The 22,012-nt window shown below is 46.6% G+C and overlaps 1 protein-coding gene across 2 annotated transcripts in view; it reads left to right on the forward strand.

The window, feature by feature from the left end:
• The first annotated feature begins 2,288 nt into the window (after positions 1-2,288).
• Positions 2,289-22,012, forward strand: part of tmc3 (transmembrane channel like 3) — a 30,196-nt gene continuing 10,472 nt past the window's right edge. Inside the window, exons 1-13 of one of the 2 annotated variants that reach the window (XM_033050147.1) lie at positions 2,289-2,546; positions 3,291-3,437; positions 6,965-7,040; positions 8,209-8,290; positions 15,327-15,433; positions 15,707-15,805; positions 15,912-16,054; positions 17,194-17,341; positions 18,914-18,957; positions 19,085-19,232; positions 19,317-19,426; positions 20,273-20,351; positions 21,069-21,290. In XM_033050147.1, coding sequence (XP_032906038.1) covers positions 2,431-2,546; positions 3,291-3,437; positions 6,965-7,040; positions 8,209-8,290; positions 15,327-15,433; positions 15,707-15,805; positions 15,912-16,054; positions 17,194-17,341; positions 18,914-18,957; positions 19,085-19,232; positions 19,317-19,426; positions 20,273-20,351; positions 21,069-21,290 — 1,521 coding nt within the window. In that variant the 5' untranslated portion in view covers positions 2,289-2,430. The remainder of the gene's footprint in view (positions 2,547-3,290; positions 3,438-6,964; positions 7,041-8,208; positions 8,291-15,326; positions 15,434-15,706; positions 15,806-15,911; positions 16,055-17,193; positions 17,342-18,913; positions 18,958-19,084; positions 19,233-19,316; positions 19,427-20,272; positions 20,352-21,068; positions 21,291-22,012) is intronic. The other variant, XM_033050148.1, reaches the window with a different exon arrangement.

Genomic DNA, 22,012 nt, shown 5'->3' on the forward strand with positions numbered 1-22,012 from the left:
TAAACATCAAACAATGATGTGATTCTGCGCAGATATATATACATGTATGTCTGAAGAAGGGTATTGACCCAAAACATCACCTCATCTGTCTCTCCACAGATGCTGCCTGAGCCGCTGAGTTACTCCAGCTTTTTGTGTCTTTGGTTATATATATATACTAATATATATATATATATAACTAATATATATATATAACTATAACCAATATATGTATTATTTATACATGATTTAATATATGATTTAATTATTTATTTACCACCTGTATATTTATTACATATATATATTGTAAATATATTATTTTTCTATATTATATGTAAGTATTTTCAGTCAAGAGGCAGGACTGTTAAATGCAGCAGCATTCTGCTGGTTGAAGTAATCTTTTGCTTGCTTTGTTTTTATGCATGAGTAAACCAATTCTCTGGCGCTGCACCTAAGGAGATTGGTTGCATTGTAAAGCTGTGATTGTCAATAAAAACTGACAATGATGAGAGCAGAGCAGGTTGGTGCTGAGGACTGAAAGGAAGAGGCATGGTTAATGGACACAGTTATCACAACCATTCCCAGCCTGGTTTACAGCAAGATGTTTATCTGTCCCTTCACTTATCACTGGGTTGCACTTTGTGCAGTTTTGAATATATATTTGCAGTGCTCTGACCTCACCTGCCTTTACGCAACTCCCAATAAAAAGCACAGTAACTCAGCGGGTCAGGCAGCATCTGTGGAGAACATGGATAGGTGATGTTTCACAGAGTGCTGGAGTAACTCAGCGGGTCAGGCAGCATCTGTGGAGCACATGGATAGGTGACATTTCACAGAGTGCTGGAGTAACTCAGCGGGTCAGGCAGCATCTGTGGAGAACATGGATAGGTGACATTTCACAGAGTGCTGGAGTAACTCAGTGGGTCAGGCAGCATCTGTGGAGAACATGGATAGGTGACGTTTCATAGAGTGCTGGAGTAACTCAGTGGGTCAGGCAGCATCTGTGGAGAACATGGATAGGTGATGTTTCACAGAGTGCTGGAGTAACTCAGCGGGTCAGGCAGCATCTGTGGAGCACATGGATAGGTGACATTTCACAGAGTGCTGGAGTAACTCAGCGGGTCAGGCAGCATCTGTGGAGAACATGGATAGGTGACATTTCACAGAGTGCTGGAGTAACTCAGTGGGTCAGGCAGCATCTGTGGCAGAACATGGATAGGTGACGTTTCGGGTTGGGACCCTTCTTCTGACTGATTGTGGTAGATGGGGGAGAGAAAGCTGGAAGGGAGGTGGGGGCACGGCAACGTTTGGCAAGTGATAGGTGGATACAGGTGAGGGGGAATTCTGATTAGCAGGTGATTGGACAAATGCCAGAAATGAAAAGAGAAAATGTGTGAGTTAAGGAGATGAGGATGGAATGAGAAGCCAGAGGAATATATATAGATGTTTAGATTAAAGATACGGGGTGGAGACAGGCCTTTCGGCCCAACAAGTCGGCGCCGACCAACCAACACGTATACACCAGTTCTCCACTACACGCTAGGGACCATTTGCAGAAGCAAGCCTGCACGTCTTTGGAATATGGGATGCAACAATGGACCTTTGTGGGCTCCACCTTTTTTTGGTCATCGGTGCCGGCTCCGATTTGTTCTGAATCATGCCATACCCTACTCACCTCACTCTCACTCTCAGTCTGAAGAAGGGTCTCGACCCGAAATGTCACCCATTCATGTTCTCCAGAGATGCTGCCTGACCCGCTGAGTTACTCCAGCTGTTTGAGTCTATCTTCGGCGTAACCCACCAATCACAAATGTAAACCTGCCCCATTCTCCTGCTTTTGGCAATTCCACTTAAAGTGTCAACATGACACGGCTCTAAATCACTCCTGGTCTCATCTAGCACTTGTGTTTTAAACAAACTGAGCGCAGCCCCGCTCCTCGCTCTCTTCACAGCGGCTGTTTGTGGTCCTGTCTGTCTGCCGCGCGGGTGAAAGGCATTGTCCCCACCCCACACTTCCTCTCCTCTCCCCACCCATCCCCTCCCTCCCTCCTCTCCCTTCCCCTCCCTTCCCCTCCCTTCCCCTGTCCCCTCCACCCCTCCTCACCCCACCTCTCCTCTCTCCCCTCCTCTCCCCACCCATCCCCTCTTCACCCCTCTCCTCCCCTCCTCTCCCTTCCCCTCCCTTCCCCTGTCCCCTCCACCTGTCCCCTCCACCTGTCCCCTCCACCCCTCCTCACCCCACCTCTCCTCTCTCCCCTCCTCTCCCTACCCATCCCCTCTTCACCCCTTTCCTCCTCTCCTCTCCTCTCCCCTTCCCTGTCCCCTCCTCTCCTCTCTCCTCCCCTCGCCTTTCCCCTCCCCTCTGGTCAGACGGTGGATGTCCAGTCGGGGAGCGGCTGTGCGGACGGACGGGCCGGAGTAGAGGGGCGAGCGGTGGACGGACCGACCCCAATGACCAACCAGGCGGCCAACAAACCCTCCAAAGCTGCTCAGCGGCTGCACAGTCTCCGCAAAAACTCCAGCAACCGCAAGATCTTCTCGGCGGCGTATCAGGAGTATGAGAACAGGTGGGACAGGCGGGGGGTCAGCGAGCGGCGGGGAAGTTGGCCAGGAGTGGGGGCATCATGTACAACATTAGCCAGCTCATCTCATACATGTTGAACACATACATGTGGTGTCCACATACACAGACTGTACATGTTTACTTGTGTGTGTCTGACAATGTCTGCGAGTGAAGATACACCACTAACAAATAATTATTCAAGTATGTAAATGTTATCGGGGATCTGTGTGATAATTATCATTCATCATTTACTTCCATTGAATCAGTTAAGTTTACATTCGCTCTTGGGAATGTCATTTGGAAGCGGCAAATACTCTCACACATCATTGGAACTTACAGCGGCAGCGCGGTTTAGACTGGAGGTTAAAATGAATTGTTGTGCATTACCGCGAGTGTGTTGGGGTGGGGGGGGGGGTATGGGAGGGGTGTGTGTGGGGTTGTGTGTGTGGGGTGGGGGGTGTGGGGGTGGTGTGGGGTGTGGGGGTGGTGTGGGAGGGGTGTGTATGTGTGTGGGGGGGGGGGGGTTGTGGGTGGGGGTGGTGTGTTACAGAGGGGTGTGTGTGTCTGGGGGAGGTGTGTGTAGGGTGTGTGTGTGTGTGGGGGTGGGGGCTGGTGTGTGAGTGGTGTGTGGGTGTGTGTGTGTTGGTGGGGGAGGGGTGGTGTGTGGGTGTGTGGGGGGCGGGGGTTGTGTGTGTGTGGGTGGGGGGGTGGTGGTTGTGTGTGTGTGTGTAACATGTTGCTCTGACAGTAGTTCAGATGAGGATGCAGAGGAGGGGCAGAGGGCGGAGTGCCGGGACCCGGAGGAGAGTTTCCAGAACATCCAGATTCAGAAGGAGATCATCTCGACTATTCGCGTCAAGCCATGGACAATGGACAAGAAGCTGAAGGTGTTGAGGTAAGAACGCTCTCACTTCCCTGTAGAGAGTTGTAGAACTAGAGGACACGGGTTAATGTGAGAGGGGAGAGATTTAAGAGGGACCTTGGGGTGACATCACTCAGAGGGTGGAGTCGTGGGTGCAGCGCCAGAGACCAGGAGCCAACTGACAGTCAAGCAGAACCTGCAGACACTGTTTTATCAACTATGTCATTTTTGCATTGTGAGGTGAGGCCAAAGCTACTGTACATGGTACAAGGCTGTGCAGAGACAAGTGGATAATTGTATTACCTGTGATTGAGAGCTCTTTGATTTGTTTTACAAAAATAAATTTTATATTGAAACTCTTCCGTTTACAAGTCACATTACAAATGTAAAATAATTATATTAACTGGTTAAGTGATTCTGGTTAAAATTTGTATCGAATGAATGGAGCTATTATTGGTGGCTGGGGATATTTATTACTAACAAGAGTCACGTTTTAAAAATCCAATTTGCAGCCACCTGGATCTGAATGTCAGTTGAGCGGAGATGTGTAAGATATTTGTGATGGCGGTACTGAGGAGATGGGGCACCCAATACCTCTCCTAGAACCTCCCTTCCTGCTGTAATATTTGGCATTAATATTTACTACAAATTTCTGCAAATACCCATCTGGCTAATGGATCGTCATCATATGGTATAAAAAAGACCATGTAGGATCATTAAAGTAAGGTCATAAGTGATAGGAGCAGAATTAGGCCATTCGGCCCATCAAGTCTTCTCTGCCATTCAATCATGGTTGATCTATCTCTCCCTTCTAACACCATTCTCCTGCCTCCTCCCCACAACCACTGGCACCCATGCTAATCAAGAATCTATCAATCTCTGCCTTAAAAATATCCACTGACCTGGCCTCCACAGCCTTCTGTGGCAAAGAATTCCACAGATTCACCACCCTGTAACATGACTTACGATGCACCATGTAGAAACGAGGAACTGCAGATACTCATTTACCAAGAAAAGACACAAAATGCTGAAGTAAGTGAATGGGTCACATGGACATGTTCTCCAGGGATGGTGCCTAAACCCATTGAGTTACTCCAGCATTTTGTGTCTGTTCTTGGCAATCTACCACCATCTGTTTCATGTTAGTGGCGATGAACAATTTTGTTTTCTTTAAGTCTGTTCACAAGAGAATTCAGTCTCTTGGAACAGGGCTGTTAAACGTGGTGGCAAAAGATCTTAAGACAAAATGATCCAAGGCTGTAAACAATGGCATAGACCTGGGGGCTTATGGGTCCAAAGAAGGGTCTCGACCCGAGACGTCACCTATCCACGTTCTCCAGAGATGCTGCCTGACCCGCTGAGTTACTCCAGCACTCTGTGAAACGTCACCTATCCACGTTCTCCACAGATGCTGCCTGACCCGCTGAGTTACTCCAGCACTCTGTGAAACGTCACCTATCCACGTTCTCCACAGATGCTGCCTGACCCACAGACTCCAGCACTCTGTGAAACGTCACCTATCCATGTTCTCCACAGATGCTGCCTGACCCGCTGAGTTACTCCAGCACTCTGTGAAACATCACCTATCCATGTTCTCCACAGATGCTGCCTGACCCGCTGAGTTACTCCAGCACTTTGTGCCCTTTGGCCGATAAGATTCATTTGGGTTTGGTTCTAATTTGTGATTTGGCATTAGAAAAATGGCCTGTAATTGTACAAAGATTTAATAAAGGAACTGTTTCCTTGGGCAAAGGATCAGTCAGTGACCAGATGGCGAGGATTTAAAATAATGTCACAATAAAACACTAGAGGGAAACTAAAGAGACACTTTCTCAGACTGATGTTAGTTAGCATCTGAAGCAGTTCTCCCATAACAGTTTTGGAAGAAGATGATTCCGCTGGAACTTTCAAACAGCAATTGGACATATACTTGGAGCAACTTGAAGAAGGATCTTGAGCTGAAACGTCACCCATTCCTTCTCTCCAGAGATGCTGCCTGACCCGTTGAGTTACTCCAGCATTTTGTGTCTATCTTCAGTGTAAACCAGCATCTGCAGTTCCTTTCCACACGTGTCCTCGGAAGATGTTGACGGGGCAGTAGGGAAGGGACTGGGATGTGGGATTAATGGACAATCCAGAGCAAGAACGATAGCCCACTGCCCACCAACTGTGTGGTGGGGCGATACTCGGAGGCAGATGGGGAAACAGTATTAAACACAGATCATGATCTCTACAAACAAATACACGTTTCTCCTAACCATTTCAATGACATCAGGAGCTGTGATCCACCAGTACTTCAAGCTCAAACTGAAGGCGAAAGTTCAATAAAAGGACATACCTTTAAAATGGGGATTAGGAGGAAATTCTTTACCAGAGGGTGATGAATCTGTGGAATTAATTGCCACAGACGGCTGTGGAGGACAAGTCTTTGGGTATTTTTAAAGCAGAGATTGGCAGGGTCTTGAATAGTAAAGTTTATGGGGAGAAGGAAGGAGAATGGGGCTGAGAGGGGATGGTACATCAGCCATGATTGAAGGGCAGAGTGGCCTCATTCTGACATGAACGTATGAAGATCCGATTAGGAAGGCAGCATGTGACCCAGTGTCACATCAAGGAGCCTTGGGTAAACTGATTGCTGGGAACCAGGAGAAGATGTCTGCTCTGTCTGAAGCCATAGCTGGCACAAATGGAGTGGTCTTGACCACTGTATGATGATGGTGAGTAGAATACCAACCAAAGTGATGGCCTGTGTTTAAGAAGGAACTGCAGATGCTGGAAAATTGAAGGTTATGCAAAAATGCTGTAGAAACTCAGCGGGTGCAGCAGCATCTATGGAGCGAAGGAAATAGGCAACGTTTCGGGCCGAAACCCTTCTTCAGACTGATGGGGGGTGGGGGCGGGGAGAAGAAAGGAAAAAGGAGGAGGAGGAGCCTGAGGGCTGAGGGAGAGAGTTGGAGGGACGGGAGGGGGTCACAGAGGGGGGGCAGTTAGAGAGGAGGTTGTGAAACTGTCTCCGGAGAGAGGAGGAGAACTTCTTCAAAGTAGGCATACCTTGAGGAGATTTCGCAGTGGAGTAGACAAAGTGTTTAAGAAGGAACTGCAGATGCTGGAAAATCGAAGGACACAAAAAATGCACTGCTGAGCTTGAGTGCTTTCGTAGCTGAATAATTTAAAAATAAGTTGTGTCAAAAGTTGAGATCCTCATTTTCGACCCACAATAGCAAATGGGGAGAAGACATGGGACAATCGGGTGGAAAGTTTCTGTCAATTTATGTGATAAATGTAATAAAGAACAAGTTATCTACCTGGTGTTTAATTCCCCCTATGTTGTGGATCCAGTCACAGGTTTTCATTGCCGTGGGTTTAGCAGTCAAGATAACAAAGACAGTAGGGAAGTTCTCGAACACTACACCATGTAAACAGCAGGAACATCGGGTCTTTATCGAGAGAACTGAGCTGTGATCACATGCAGAGTGAAATTGTGACATTATGATTGCTACCGCCAATGGTGCCCGCTAGCAATGACAGAGTGTGTAATGATACAGATACCTGTGTTACAGGCAGGCCAAGGAGATAGTGCTGAAGTATGAGGGGAGGCTGACCAGAACAAGAGGCTACCAGGCAGCAGGGGCAGAGGTAAGTTAGTAATCAACTCTCATCCACATTTAAACCAAGCGCTCTGGAGTTTGTTCAACATGCAGTAATTGGAGTGGTGACATGTGATGAATATTTGTGACACTGAAACCCAGTAAACATAAAAACATACAAAATAGGTGCAGGAGTAGGCCATTCGGCCCTTCGAGCCAGCAATGTCATTTATAGAAACATAGATAGAAACATAGAAAATAGGTGCACGACGAGGCCATTCGGCCCTTCGAGCCAGCACCGCCATTCATTATAATCATGGCTGATCATCCAAAATCAGTACCCCGTTCCTGCTTTCTCCCCATACCCCTTGATTCCGTTAGCCCCAAGAGCAATATCTAACTCTCTCTTGAAAACATCCAGTGAATCGGCCTCCCCTGCCTTTGTGGCAGAGAATTCCACAGGTTCACAACTCTCTGGCTGAAAACGTTTTTCCTCATCTCAGTCCTAAATGGCCTACACCTTATTCTTAAAACTGTAACCCTGGTTCTGGCCTCCCCCAACATCGGGAACATTTTTCCTGCATCTAGCCTGTCCAATCCCTTAAGAATTAATGTTTCTATAAGATCCCCTCTCATTCTTCTAAACTCCAGTGAATACAAGACCAGTTGATGTAATTATGTAGATAGAGGGTCATACAATAAATGTAATGGCACGCCCCTACCAATTAGAGATGGCAAGACATGCTGGTCCTACCAGTAATGGCCACAGCCTGGACATTAATAAATAAATGCATGCAATGGTAAATACTCAATAGTTAGGCAATGTGTTGTAGGGAGTGGGAAACACTTTTATGTTTCAGATCAATGACTTTCATCACAACTCGTTCTGAGTTCAACCTAAATCACCAACTCTTTTTTCTCTTCATTAATGGTGCTTGACCCATGGATATTTGCAACATTTTTATTTAAATGTTTCAACAGCTACCATATTTTGCTTAGTCATAGTCATACTGCCCTTCGGCCCAACATGCCCCATCTGCACTAGTCCCAGCTGCCTGCTTTAGGCCCATATCCCTCTAAACCTGTCCTATCCATGTACCTGTCCAAATGTTTCTGTTGGATTAGATCCTGCTCTCGACTGTGAGGGGGGTTCATTGACCTGTTGGTTTGGTGTCACACCACTGTGGTTCACTCCTGGTCTTTGCTTTAAACTCTAGCTGTGGAAGCGGCTTGGGAGACTGGTGTACAATGTCATGGTGCTTTTTATCCCCTGGGAAATGAGAATCAAGAAAATTGAAAGTAAGTAAACCATGTGGGAAATATGGGGTGTTGTTATGTGGTTGAACACTGCTTCCTGAGCCTACCTCCAGTGGTGGACTGGCCAGGGTGTCAGCTTGCCCGATGGCAAATGGGCCCCTATATCAAGTGGACCTCTGATGAAGTGGGCCCCCTTTGTCTCCTGGAAACCAATATTTTTAGACCCAGTCCGCCACTGCTTACCTCTCACCCTGTGACACTCACTGAATCAGGAATTGTCAACGATCTACACATCTGATAGGAAATTGAAAATTCAGGAGCTCATGTGGAAAAGAACATGATGTAAATCTTTTAGACTTGTGGGATAAGTTGGCAAGTTCTTACTCCATGTTACCCGCTACTGTTCTATCGTGTCACACTGACCAGTGACAGCAGCAGTTCGCAGCGTATGTGGAGTATCCAGGAATTGAGAAGGGCAGATGTTTGGAGTTAGTGTAGGAAGGAACTGCTGCTGTCTGAAACCCAAAGGGTTTCGGCCAGAAACGTTGCCTATTTCCTTCGCTCCATAGATGCTGCTGCACCCGCTGAGTTTCTCCAGCTTTTTTGTGTACCTTCAATTTTCCAGCATCTGCAGTTCCTTCTTAAACAAAACGCTGCTGTCTGAAGAAGGGTCTCAACCCAAAATTCACCCATTTCTTCTATCCAGAGATGCTGTCTGCCCCGCTGAGTTACTCCAGCATTTTGTGTCTACCTTAGGAGTTTGTAGTTGGTCATTTTTTTCACGAGGATCTGGGAGATCGGTAGGCTAGGGAGATGGGTGGCTTCAGCTAAACCACCTGAAGTGAAATCAGCTTAGCCAACTTGATCATCAGCAGGTATGGATTCTCTTGCTTGCTCAGGTTATCAGGTAGCTTCTGTGGGAAATGGAAAGCAGAACGGCGTAGAGCCACAAGAGAAAGCCGAGGCTGGGACCTTGAGCCAAAAGCAAACTGCTCGGGAAACTCGGCAGGTCAGGCAGCATCTGTGGAAGGAAACAGATGGACGGATGATGTCTTCTTCTTCGAGTCCGTTGCAATCTCAGATGTCGTTCTGCCAGTATCTGGCGCAGGTCACAGCTGGTCGGGTCGGTTCAGCCAGGTCCTGGGGGCTGCACTGGGGGGCGTCGTCACACTAGGTCCAGTAGGTGGGACATTGTCTGTACTGCTCCACAGCTGCATGTGTCTTCTGCCTGGTAGTTCCATGCTTTCATAAGTGCTTTGCACCTCCCCTGCTCCACTCGTAATCTGTTGAGGGTCTTCCAGGTTGGCCATGGGAGGTCGTGCCCGCTGGCGAGGCATTCAGTCGGAGTGATTCCTCTCTCCATCCAGTCGTGGGCTCGTGTGTTGAGCTGGTTCCATTCATCTTTCCAGATGTTGGTCCTTGCTGTTTCTTTGGTTGATGATGTTACAGGTCGGGACCCTTCATGCCATACACATCAGAGACCTGGAGATGCCAACTCTAGTTTCTTTTTATTTATTTTTTATTTTTTATTTTATTTATTTTATTAGAAGTTAGTACAATACAAAACAATACAGTGGGACCTAATTTTAGGTGCCAACTATGTCATAACATAATACATTCTATGTACAACCTCTAGATTTATGTTTTTGAACAGAAAGTAAGAAAGACAAGAAAAAAAATAGAGAGAAGAAAAAGAGGAAAAATAGATAGTAGAAAATAGAAAAACGTGAAGTGTGTACATAAGAAAAAAAAAAGTAGAAAGTAGAAATAGGAGAGAAAGACCCTTAAAAAGAAAATTTCAAATCTTTATTCGGATATGTAGATCTATCCACGTCATGAACTGAAATCAGCAATCTTTATGGTACCGCTGCATCACATGATTCCAAAAAGTCGATGAAAGGAGACCAACTCCTTAAGAATTGGTCATATTTATCTATTAGTCGGAGTCTCGTTTCTTCAAGGCGTGCTATGTCCATCATATTCCTAATCCACATTTTAACAATTGGTATAGCTGTATTTTTCCAAAATTTAAGTATCAATTTCTTTCCAATTATTAACCCATAATTTAAAAAAACTTTTTGGTCTTTATTTAAATTGATATCTTCTACTATTATTCCAAATATAATCCATTCTGTATTAGGTTCTATTCTTGACTTGAAAAGCTTTGTAAATATATCAAATATATCGCTCCAAAATTAATTCAACTTTGTACATCCTACAAATGAATGTGTTATATTAGCATTTTGGAACAAACATTTATCGCATCTGGGAGAGACGTTTGGGTAGAATTTATTCAACCTCGTTCTTGAATAATATAGTCTGTGTAATAGTTTAAATTGAATTAAATTATGTCTTGCATTAATGGAACAATTATGTGTGTTCGAAGGTACACAAAATTGCTGGAGGAACTCAGCGGGTGCAGCAGCATCTATGGAGCGAAGGAAATAGGCGACGTTTCGGGCCGAAACCCTTCTTCAGACTGATGGGGGGTGGGGAAAGAAAGAAGGAAAAAGGGAAGAGGAGGAGCCCGAGGGCGGGCGGATGGGAGGGTGGGAGGAGACAGCTAGAGGGTGAAGGAAGGGGAGGGGCGCGTCGATCTCTACAAAGCTGAGGCCACGCGCCAACTCTCGGACACCTCCTCCTACTTACCCTTGGACCATGACCCCACTGACGAGCACCAGGCCACCATTTCTAGCACCATCACCGACTTCATCAATTCCCACGCCCTACCTGACCAAGCCTCCAAACTCATCGTTCCCCAGCCCCGCACGGCCCGTTTTTACCTTCTCCCTAAAATCCACAAACCCGGCTCTCCCGGCAGACCCATTGTCTCTGCGTGTTCGTGCCCCACCGAACTCATCTCCACATACCTTGACACCATCCTATCCCCCTTGGTCAAATCCCTCCCCACCTATGTTCTAGACACCTCAGACACTCTCCGCCACCTCCACGCATTCCACTCTCTGGGCCCTCACCCCCTCATCTTCACCATGGATGTCCGGTCACTCTACACCTCCATCCCCCACCAGGATGGCCTCAAAGCCCTCCGGTTCTTCCTCGACCAGAGGAGCAACCTTTACCCAGCCACTGACACTCTCCTCCGCTTAGCGGAGTTGGTCCTCACCCTCAATAACTTTACATTTGACTCCTCCCATTTCCTCCAAACACAAGGCGTAGCTATGGGCACACGCATGGGCCCCAGCTACGCCTGCCTCTTTGTCGGGTACGTTGAACAATCCTTGTTCAATGCGTACCAGGGCCCCATCCCCGACCTCTACCTCCGCTACATTGACGACTGCTTTGGTGCCACCTCCTGCACCCACACACAACTGACTGACTTCATCCACTTCACCACCAACTTCCATCCGGCACTCCAATACACCTGGACGATTTCCGACACTTCCCTACCATTCCTTGACCTCACCATCTCCATCGCAGGGGACAGACTCCTGACCGACATACATTATAAACCCACTGACTCACATGGCTATCTGGACTACACGTCTTCCCACCCTGCCCCCTGTAAAGACTCCATCCCTTACTCCCAATTCCTCCGCCTACGCCGCATCTGTTCCCAGGATGAGACATTTCATACCAGGGCATCGGAAATGTCCTCGTTCTTCAGGGAACGGGGATTCCCCTCCGCCACCATAGATGAGGCTCACACCAGGGTCTCATCCATACCCCGCAACACTGCTCTCTCTCCCCATCCCCGCACACGCAACAAGGGCAGAGTCCCTCTGGTCCTCACCTTTCACCCCACCAGCCGGCAAATACAACACATAATCCTCCGCCATTTCCGCCACCTCCAACGTGACCCCACCACTCGCCACATCTTCCCATCTCCCCCCATGTCTGCCTTCCGCAAAGACCGCTCCCTCCGCAACTCCCTCGTCAATTCTTCCCTTCCCTCCCGCACCACCCCCTCCCCGGGCACTTTCCGTTGCAACCGCAAGAAATGCAACACCTGTCCCTTCACCTCCCCCCTCGACTCCATTCAAGGTCCCAAGCAGTCGTTCCAGGTGCGACAAAGGTTCACCTGTATCTCCTCCAACCTCATCTACTGCATCCGCTGCTCTAGATGTCAGCTAATTTACATCGGTGAGACCAAGCGTAGGTTGGGCGACCGTTTCGCCGAACACCTCCGCTCGGTCCGCCTTAACCTACATGACCTCCCGGTGGCTCAGCACTTCAACTCCCCCTCCCATTCCCAATCCGACCTCTCTGTCCTGGGTCTCCTCCATTGCCAGAGTGAGCAACAGCGGAAATTGGAGGAACAGCACCTCATATTCCGTCTGGGGTCCTTGCGCCCCTATGGCATCAACATTGAATTCCCCCAATTTGGCTAGCCCGTGCTGTCCCCTCCCCTTCCTTCACCCTCTAGCTGTCTCCTCCCACCCTCCCATCCGCCCGCCCTCGGGCTCCTCCTCTTCCCTTTTTCCTTCTTTCTTTCCCCACCCCCCATCAGTCTGAAGAAGGGTTTCGGCCCGAAACGTCGCCTATTTCCTTCGCTCCATAGATGCTGTTGCACCCGCTGAGTTCCTCCAGCAATTTTGTGTACCTTCGATATTCCAGCATCTGCAGTTCCCTTTTGAACACAATTATGTGTGTTCATCAGATACTTTTCCCATCTATCTTTCGGGATCTTTATCATTAGTTCATGTTCCCAATCTTCTCTTAGTGCTTCTGTTGAGGGTAATTCTCTATTTAATATATTATTATAAAAGTATGATATTAGTTTTTGTGAATCAGCCTTAAAGGGTCTAAAAATATAGTTTGAAATCTATGTGTATATTTCTTCATAAAGTCACATATCTGTATATATTTAAAATATTGATTATCATTCAGTTTAAATTTTGATTTTAATTGTTGAAATGATAACAATTTGCCCAATTCATACATATCTCCTACTTTTCTAATCCCCAGTCTATCCCATTGTTTATATGTTTTGTCAATAAGAGATGGTTTGAATGCAGGGTTGTTCAATAGTGGGGTTAGTACTGATAGATTATTTAATTTCAAGGATAATTTTATTTGTTTCCAAATTCTTATTGTATTGTGAATAATTGGGTTCTTCTTATATATTATACTATTCAATTTTATCGGTGAGAACAAGATCGTTCCTATATCATACGGGAAACACTCCTCTTTCTCCATTCTTATCCACTCCGACTGGTGAGTGGAACTATCCAACCAGTACATTATGTTCTTAATATGCACTGCCCAGTAGTAATACGTAAAGTTAGGTAATGATAAACCCCCAACTTCTTTAGGTTTACACAAATGCTTTCGTTGAGTTATGTGTGCTCTATAATCCCATATAAAATTAGTGATATTAGAATCTAGTTTTTTGAAAAAATATTTTGGAATATATATTGGGATCGCTTGAAACAAATATATTAATTGTGGTAAGAAAGTCATTTTTATAGTGTTAATTCTACCTATCAATGAGAGCGGGAGCGTTTTCCAAAATGTAATCATATCATTCAGTTTATTTAATAGTGGCATAAAATTGGCGCTAAATAATGATTTGTGTCTTCTCGTAATTTGAATACCCAGATACTTGAATTTTTCTGTTGCAATTTTGAAAGGGAATTTTAGTAAGTGTCTCGCATCCTGTGGTTTTAAAGACATAATTTCGCTTTTATTCCAATTTATTCTATATCCTGAAAAGAGCCGAATTCCTCAATTAGTGTTAATAAGGTGGGTATACTCGTTTGTGTATTAGTAATATATAAAAGAATATCATCAGCATATAATTAAATTTTATTCTTTGAGCCCTTAGTATTATATCCGTGAATATTCGGATGATTTCTAATCCTTTCAGCCAGCGGTTCTATCATTAGGGCAAATAGCAATGGTGATAAGGCACAACCCTGCCTATTACCCCTTGATTAATAAAATTTTGGAGATAACTTATTATTAGTTAATATTCTTGCCGTAGGTTTATCATAAAGTAGTTTAACCCATCTAATAAAATTCTCTCCCGTGTTAAATTTTTGGAGTGCCTTATATAAATACTACCATTCTACCTACTCAAATGCCTTCTCTGCATCCAGCTTAACAACTGAAATATCTTCAATGTCCTCTTTGTGAGAGTACATTATATTGAAAAGCCTTCTCAAATTATTAAATGATTGTCTTTTGGGTATAAATCCCGTTTGATCCGGGTTTACCAATTTGTTAATATAATTATTCAGTCTTCTAGCTAGAATCTTTGCTAAAATTTTCTGATCCGTATTTAGAAGTGATATAGCTCTGTAAGACCCGGTTCCTCTAAATCTTTATCTTTTTTTGGTATAAGCGTTATTGTTGATTCTGCTAAAGTTTCGGGTAGTTTATTTTCGGTATAAGCCTGCGTGTATAAGTTGAGTAATCGTGGTACAATTGAGTCCTGAAATCGTTTATAAAATTCATTACTAAAACCATCTGGTCCTGGGGTCTTCCCATTTTTCAGTGAGTTTATTATTTGTTTTATTTCTTCACTAGTAATCCGTGCTCCTAATTCCTCTTGTTCTAAATTATCCAATTTAGGGAGATTGCAATTATCTAAAAAATTTGTGATTTTTCTATCATCTGTATTTATTTTAGTTGTGTATAAATTATGATAAAATTGGGTAAAACTTTTTATTAATATCCTTTGGTAGTGTTAGAAGCTCACCCTTAGTTTCTAGGGTGATGTCACCTGATAGTCCACAATCCAAGCCCCACCTTACTGCTCCCAGTTTCCCAACATTATCTGTCTCTTTCCCTCCACAGACGCTGTCTGGCCCGTTGAGTTCCTCCAGCTGTTTGTACCTTGCTTTTTATTTCTGACTGCCTGGTGGCTGTGTTCGGGCTGGGCAGATCATGGAGACAGAATCGGGAGAGGTATCTGCTACTGGCTACGGGGCGGGACGAGATGAGGAATGCCTCATGCTGAACAAGGAGAGTTGCACTTCTCAGACAGAGGAGGAATGCAACGTACTCAGACACACACACACATGGAACACCTAGACACTGTTACTTCCTACAAAGACCTTGCCCCACCAGAAGTGAACTGCTGTAGTGTGGCACTGAATTGTCTTCTTGTTGACAGGTCACTTTGGCTCTGGTGTGGCTTCCTACTTTATCTTTCTGAGGTGGATGTTCGGTATCAACATCGTGTTGACCATAATGACCGGAGCGTTTGTCATTTTACCTGAGGTAGGTGCGTGCTGCATGGACCAACTAATGGTGGCCCATCTGCCATTAATTTGCTCAAAACACCGCTGTTATATTCATGTTGATCAGTGATAGGATCAGAATTCGGCCATTCGGCCCATCGTTTACTCTGTCATTCAATCATGACTGACCTATATCTCCCTCCTGACCCCATTCTCCTGCCTTCTCTACATAACCCCTGACACCCGAACTAATCAACAATCTATCTATCTCTGCCTTAATCATATCCACCTGCATCTCTTTGTGTTTCTCCAGCTGTTAGCAGGACCTCCGTTCGGAAGTATTCCAAGCAAAACAATTCCCGTGGGATACGTCGGAACGGCACAAGATCTGGATACCATCTGGTCACTTGGGGCAAGCATGTCATCATCTTTGATCACACAGCCAATATTACAGTGTATAATAGCTCAAACATTTCATTACACCAGTGCCTGTTCTCAATTTAATTCTGTCCACACAGGGCTACCTCCAGTATTCTGTCATGTTCTATGGTTACTATGGCAACAAGAGGAAGATTGGGCGGGCTGGCTACCATTTGCCCCTGGCCTATTTCATGGTTGGAATGGCCATATTCGCCTACAGCTTCATCATTCTGCTGCGCAAGTAATCGCCCTACTGCACACCTTCATCTGCCCTTCTAACACCCGGCCCCCATGCACGGACCCACACCTGGCCCCACACCTGGCCCCACACCTGGCCCCACGCCTGGCCCCACGCCTGGCCCCACGCCTGGCCCCACGCCTGGCCCCACGCCTGGCCCCACGCCTGGCCCCACGCCTGGCCCCACGCCTGGCCCCACGCCTGGCCCCACGCCTGGCCCCACACGCACGAACCCACACCTGGCCCCACACCTGGCCCCACGCCTGGCCCCACGCCTGGCCCCACACGCACGAACCCACACCTGGCCCCACACCTGGCCCCACACCTGGCCCCACGCCTGGCCCCACGCCTGGCCCCACACGCACGAACCCACGCCTGGCCCCCACGCCTGGCCCCCACGCCTGGCCCCCACGCCTGGCCCCCACGCACGGACCCACACCTGGCCCCACACCTGGCCCCACGCCTGGCCCCCACGCACGGACCCACACCTGGCCCCACGCCCGGCCCCCACGCCCGGCCCCCACACCCGGCCCCCACGCCCGGCCCCATGTGTTTATATGTTGCAGGGGGGCTGGGAACTATGTGTGTGTGCGTGCATGTGTATGCATGTTTGTGTGTGTGCATGTTTGTGTGTGTGTGCATGTTTGTGTGTGTGTGTATATGCATGTGTGTGAATCTGTGTGCATGTGAAATTGTGTGTGCATGTGTATGTATGTGTGCGTGTATGTATGTGCGTGTGCATGTATGTGCGTGCATATGTGTGTGTGCATGCATGTGTGCGTGCATATGTGTGTGTGCATGTGTATGTATGTATGTGTGTGTGCGCGTGTATGTGTGCACGTGTATGTGTATGTGCATGCATGTGTGCGTGCATATGTGTGTGTGTGCATGTGTATGTGCATGCATGTGTGCGTGCATATGTGTGTGCATGTGTATGGGCATGCATGTGTGTGTGCATATGTGTGCGTGTGTGTGCATGTGTATGTGCATGCATGTGTGTGTGCATATGTGTGTGTGCATGTGTATGGGCATGCATGTGTGCGTGCATATGTGTGTGTGCATGTGTATGCCCCTTACTTTGTGAATGGGTGGCGGGTGTGCTGGGGTGAAGATTGTCGTCACTCTCTGACTTTGCGTTGCAGGATGGCCAAGAACTCTCGACTGAGCATGGCCAGCGCCTCTGATGAAAACTACACCTTCTGCTGGAAGCTGTTCTGTGCCTGGGATTACCTGATTGGCAACCCAGAGGCTGCAGAGAGCAAGACGGCCGCAGTCATCAACAGTATCCGAGTACGTCGCTCCCACCAACCCAACCTACCACAAACGCCTGGGGGAACTCCAACATTTTATGATTTTTAACATCCTGCCTGGTTTTTAATCAATCCCATTCCGCACCTGGCTCCCTGCAGCTCTGCATAGTTCTTTATCTGCTTCCACTGCCCTTCCAAGCACAGCGTGCTGGAGTACAACTCCATTTTATATATGTCTCTGCTCTGATTGCTTTGTGAACCACTTATACATCCACCTCCTCTGGCTGTGTGGCTGATGTTTCTGCTAATTCGAGCGGCTAATGTGATTTCACAGGCAACTGATCTGGGTAACTTTATCACACAAAGGGTGGTGGGTGCATGGAACGAGCTGCTGGAGGAGGTAGTTGAGGCTGGGACTATCTCAACGTTTAATTAGGACAGGTTTGGAGAGGTCTGGGCCAAACGCAGGCAGGTGAAGCTAGTGTAGATGGTACATGTTGGTCGGTGTGGGCAAGTTGAGCCGAAATACCTGGTTCCACGCTGTATGGCTCTGACTGAACCGTCCTATCACCAACTAGAGAGGGATCCTGAACTCCCATCTACCTAATTGGAGACCCTCAGTCTATCTTTAATCGAACTTTACTGGACTTTACCTTGCACTAAATGTTATTCACTTTATCCTGTATCTATACACTGTGGATGGCTTGATTGTAATAGACAATAGGTGCAGGAGTAGGCCATTCAGCCCTTCGAGCCAGCACCGCCATTCAATGTGATCATGGCTGATCATCCACAATCAGTACCCCGTTCCTGCCTTCTCTCCATATCCCTATCCCTAAGAGCTCTATCTAGCTCTCTTGAAAGCATTCCGAGAACTGGCCTCTACCACCCTCTGAGGCCGAGAATTCCACACACTCACAACTCTTTGTGAAAAATGTGTAACCATGTGTAGTCTACAGCTGACTGGAAAGCATGCAACAAAAAAGCTTTTTTCTGTACCTCGGTACACGTGACAATAAACTAAAGTATGGGGATGCCTTAATGAATGAATGAATAGGTTTATTGGCCAAGTATGTACATATACAAGAAATTTGCCTTGGTGCTCCGATCGCAGGTAACAGCACGACACACAGTAAACTTTTAAGAATAAAACATAAACCATTAAAACATTAAGAATAAAATATCATAGTTTAAACATGTGAATGAAATAAAATAGCAGAGCAAAAGGAGGCTACAGGCAGATAACTAGAAGGATGGCAACATGACAAAGAGGTAACTATCTAGCAACTTCTGAAAAGTCAGGGTGGACATTAAATACGGACATTGACCAATCTCATGTACAAATAGAAAAGTAGAAGAGATGATTGTCACAGTAGACAGGATACAATGCTGGTGCAACAAAGGGGGATGTGCCAATGTTGAAGACTCATTGTTCCCTTGTTTGCAGAGGTAAGGCAACTGGTAAAAGTATATCTTCTGAAGAAGATTGAAAATTAATTTTGTTGATTTTTTTTTTTTGTGGAAAATCCATAACTAAACTAAGATGGTGCGTAATGTCAGCCTGTGCTGACCAGTAACGGGGCTAATGGTGAATGTCCATTTCTCTTTGAAGGAAGCTATTCTGGAGGAGCAAGTGAAGAAGAAGGATAGAAGTCTGTAAGTATTGGCACCAGGCCATCATTGGACCCGGTCTTCAGTTGGCACCAGGTCATCATTGGACCCGGTCTTCAGCAGCTGGTCTAAGAGAGTCCACACTAACGAGGCTGGTCTGATGTTTCCACAGGGCAGTGATCATCAGTCTGAGGATCCTTGCCAATATCCTGGTGCTTCTCTCGTTGGCTGGTAGCATCTACATCATCTACTTTGTTGTTGATCGTTCTCAGGAGCTGGAGCGGACCAAGATCGAGCTCACTCTCTGGGAAAAGAACGAGGTAGACGTTTGTCTTTGAGGCGGGCGGTTGTAGATAGAAGGGTTAGTGCAGCATGAGTCCACTGACTGTCTGCTCTGTGTCTAGGTCAGTGTGGTAGTTTCACTCATCACCATGATTGCCCCGTCTGTGTTTGAGCTGGTCGCCCAGCTGGAGATGTTGCACCCCAGGACCACACTGCGCTTCCAGCTGGCCAGGTTAGTCCTCACCTCACCCCAACCCCACCTGTCGACCACATTTACTGCCGACCGAAGCAGGTACCGAGTCCAAACACTCCAGCTTCCCAACAACCGCTAGGATCTTAAACACACCAAACACCAACTAAAGGAAGAAGGGTCCTGACCTGAAACATCACCTATCCATGTTCTCCACAGATGCTGCCTGACCCGCTGAGTTACTCCAGCACTTTGTGAAACGTCACCTATCCATGTTCTCCACAGATGCTGCCTGACCCGCTGAGTTACTCCAGCACTCTGTGAAACGTCACCTATCCATGTTCTCCACTGATGCTGCCTGACCCACTGAGTTACTCCAGCACTTTGTGTCTATTTTTGGTGTAAACCAGCATCTGCAGTTCCTTCCTATTCTCTCTGACTTCCACCGCTCAGTCTGTCTTAACCTACCTGATCACCTGGTGGCTCAGCACTTCAACTCCCCCTCCCATTCCCAATCTGACCTTTCTGTCCTGGGCCTCCTCCATTGTCAGAGTGAGGTCCAGCGCAAATTGGAGGAACAGCACCTCATATTTCACTTGGGTAGTTTACACCCCAGAGGTATGAACATTGACTTTTCTAACTTCAGGTAGTCCTTGCTTTCTCTATCCAACCCCTTCCCCTTCCTAGTTCTCCCAGCAGTCTTACTGTCTCTGACTACATTCTATCTTTGTCCTGCCCCGTCCCCTGACATCAGTCTGGAGAAGGGTCTCGACCCGAAACGTTGCCCATTCCTTCTCTCCTGAGATGCTGCCTCTCCCGCTGAGTTACTCCAGCGTTTTGTATCCACTCTCTCTCTGACTCTGCGTTCCTGTCTGTTTCCCACCACAGGGTGCTGGTTCTGTACCTGGGAAACCTCTACAGTTTGATCATCGCTCTGCTTGACAAAGTGAACAGTATGAGTATGTTGGTGAGTATGAAATTTGTTGGACTCTGGGGACTGTGAGTTAGTGTAGCGAGGGTCACTGTCTTTTCACCACTAAGATGGCAGATGATTTTCAGTGGAGCAAGTTCATGCACACAACATGCTGAAGTAACAGGTGCAATCCAACGCTTCAATGGTTCAATGATACTTTATTGTCTCATGTACATAGATACAGTGGAATGCTTTGTTTTGTGTACAACCTCAGGCTGCCACGGCAAGGCCAGCAGCATAATCAAGGACCAGTCGCACCCTGGCCACTCCCTCTTCTCCCCTCTCCCATCGGGCAAAAGGTAAAGAAATGTGAAAACGCACACCTCCAGATTCAGCGACAATTTCATCCCAGCTGTTATCAGGCAACTGAACCACCCTACCACAACCAGAGAGCAGTACTTAACTACTATCTACCTCTTTGGTGATGCTCGGACTCTCCTTGATCGGACTTTACTGGCTTTTCCTTGCACTAAACGTTATTCCCTTATGTATCTATACATTGTAAATGGCCCGAATGTAATCATGTATTGTCTTTCTGCTGGCTGGTTAGCACGCAACAAAAAGCTTTTCGATGTACCTGTATCTCCAAACCAAGCCAAACTAAACTAAACTAAACCAACCCTGAAATGTAACTTGAACATTTAATAAATTTGAACATGCAATGATGAACCAATTCTTAACCAAAGCTTCATGTCTGAACACTTCTTGCAGGATAACACCAATGACACAGGCTCATCATTCTTGGCCACCAGAGCGCTGCCAGAGGAGGAGAATCTCTCGACCATCGTACCTGAGATCAGGCTGAGGCAGAACATCACCTTCAGCTCAGCCTACAACAAAACAAAACCAATAAGCAAGTTTAATAAGTCGGCCACATATGACTACAACATTCTGTCACAACAAGACCAGTGCTGGGAAACGTATGTGGGACAGGTTTGTAGATAACTCTTTGTATTATTCTGTGCCATTGAGCAGTGAGCACCGCAGTAATCCTGGAGCCAACTGTAGCTAGCTGTGTTCCTGGTGGTTTCAGCATCAGATCTCCTATTGCACCTTTCCCCAGACTTGCACCATCTACCCACACTCACAGCTCAACCAGAAAGCAAACTCACTCCATGTTACCTCTGAAGAAGGGTCTCGACCCGAAACGTCACCTATCCTCTTACTCCAGAGATGCTGCCAGACCCGCTGAGTTACTCCAGCACTTTGTTTTATTAATACATTAATCAGGATTGTAAAAGAAACATTTCCTTCCACGTTTAATATATTCATAATTATAAATGAAAGTGGTCAAAATTAGTCAATGTGTAAAACCCCATCAGTTCTTTCTCCTGGGTTTTGCTCCAAACTCTCTAATGCAGGTTAATTCTTATGTTCAATGACCTCCAGGATAATACTGGGGAATAGGGAGCTCTGGTTGAGGTACAGATCAGATCAGGTAGCCTTGATGGGCTGAATGGCCTAGTCACGCTCATATAAATGATGTACTATAACAGCATTTAGATTTACATGGATATGGAGGTAAGTGGGATTGATTTGGATGGGGCATCTTGGTGAGCATGGATGAACTGGGCTGGTTCCCAGCTGTGTAACTCTGACTCCATGACAGAAATAATGCTGGAATAAAGATTAAACCAGGCAACACTGGTGGGGTT

The sequence above is a fragment of the Amblyraja radiata genome, chromosome 34 (assembly GCF_010909765.2).
Source record: "Amblyraja radiata isolate CabotCenter1 chromosome 34, sAmbRad1.1.pri, whole genome shotgun sequence".
In the NCBI taxonomy this organism is placed as follows: Eukaryota; Metazoa; Chordata; class Chondrichthyes; order Rajiformes; family Rajidae; genus Amblyraja; species Amblyraja radiata.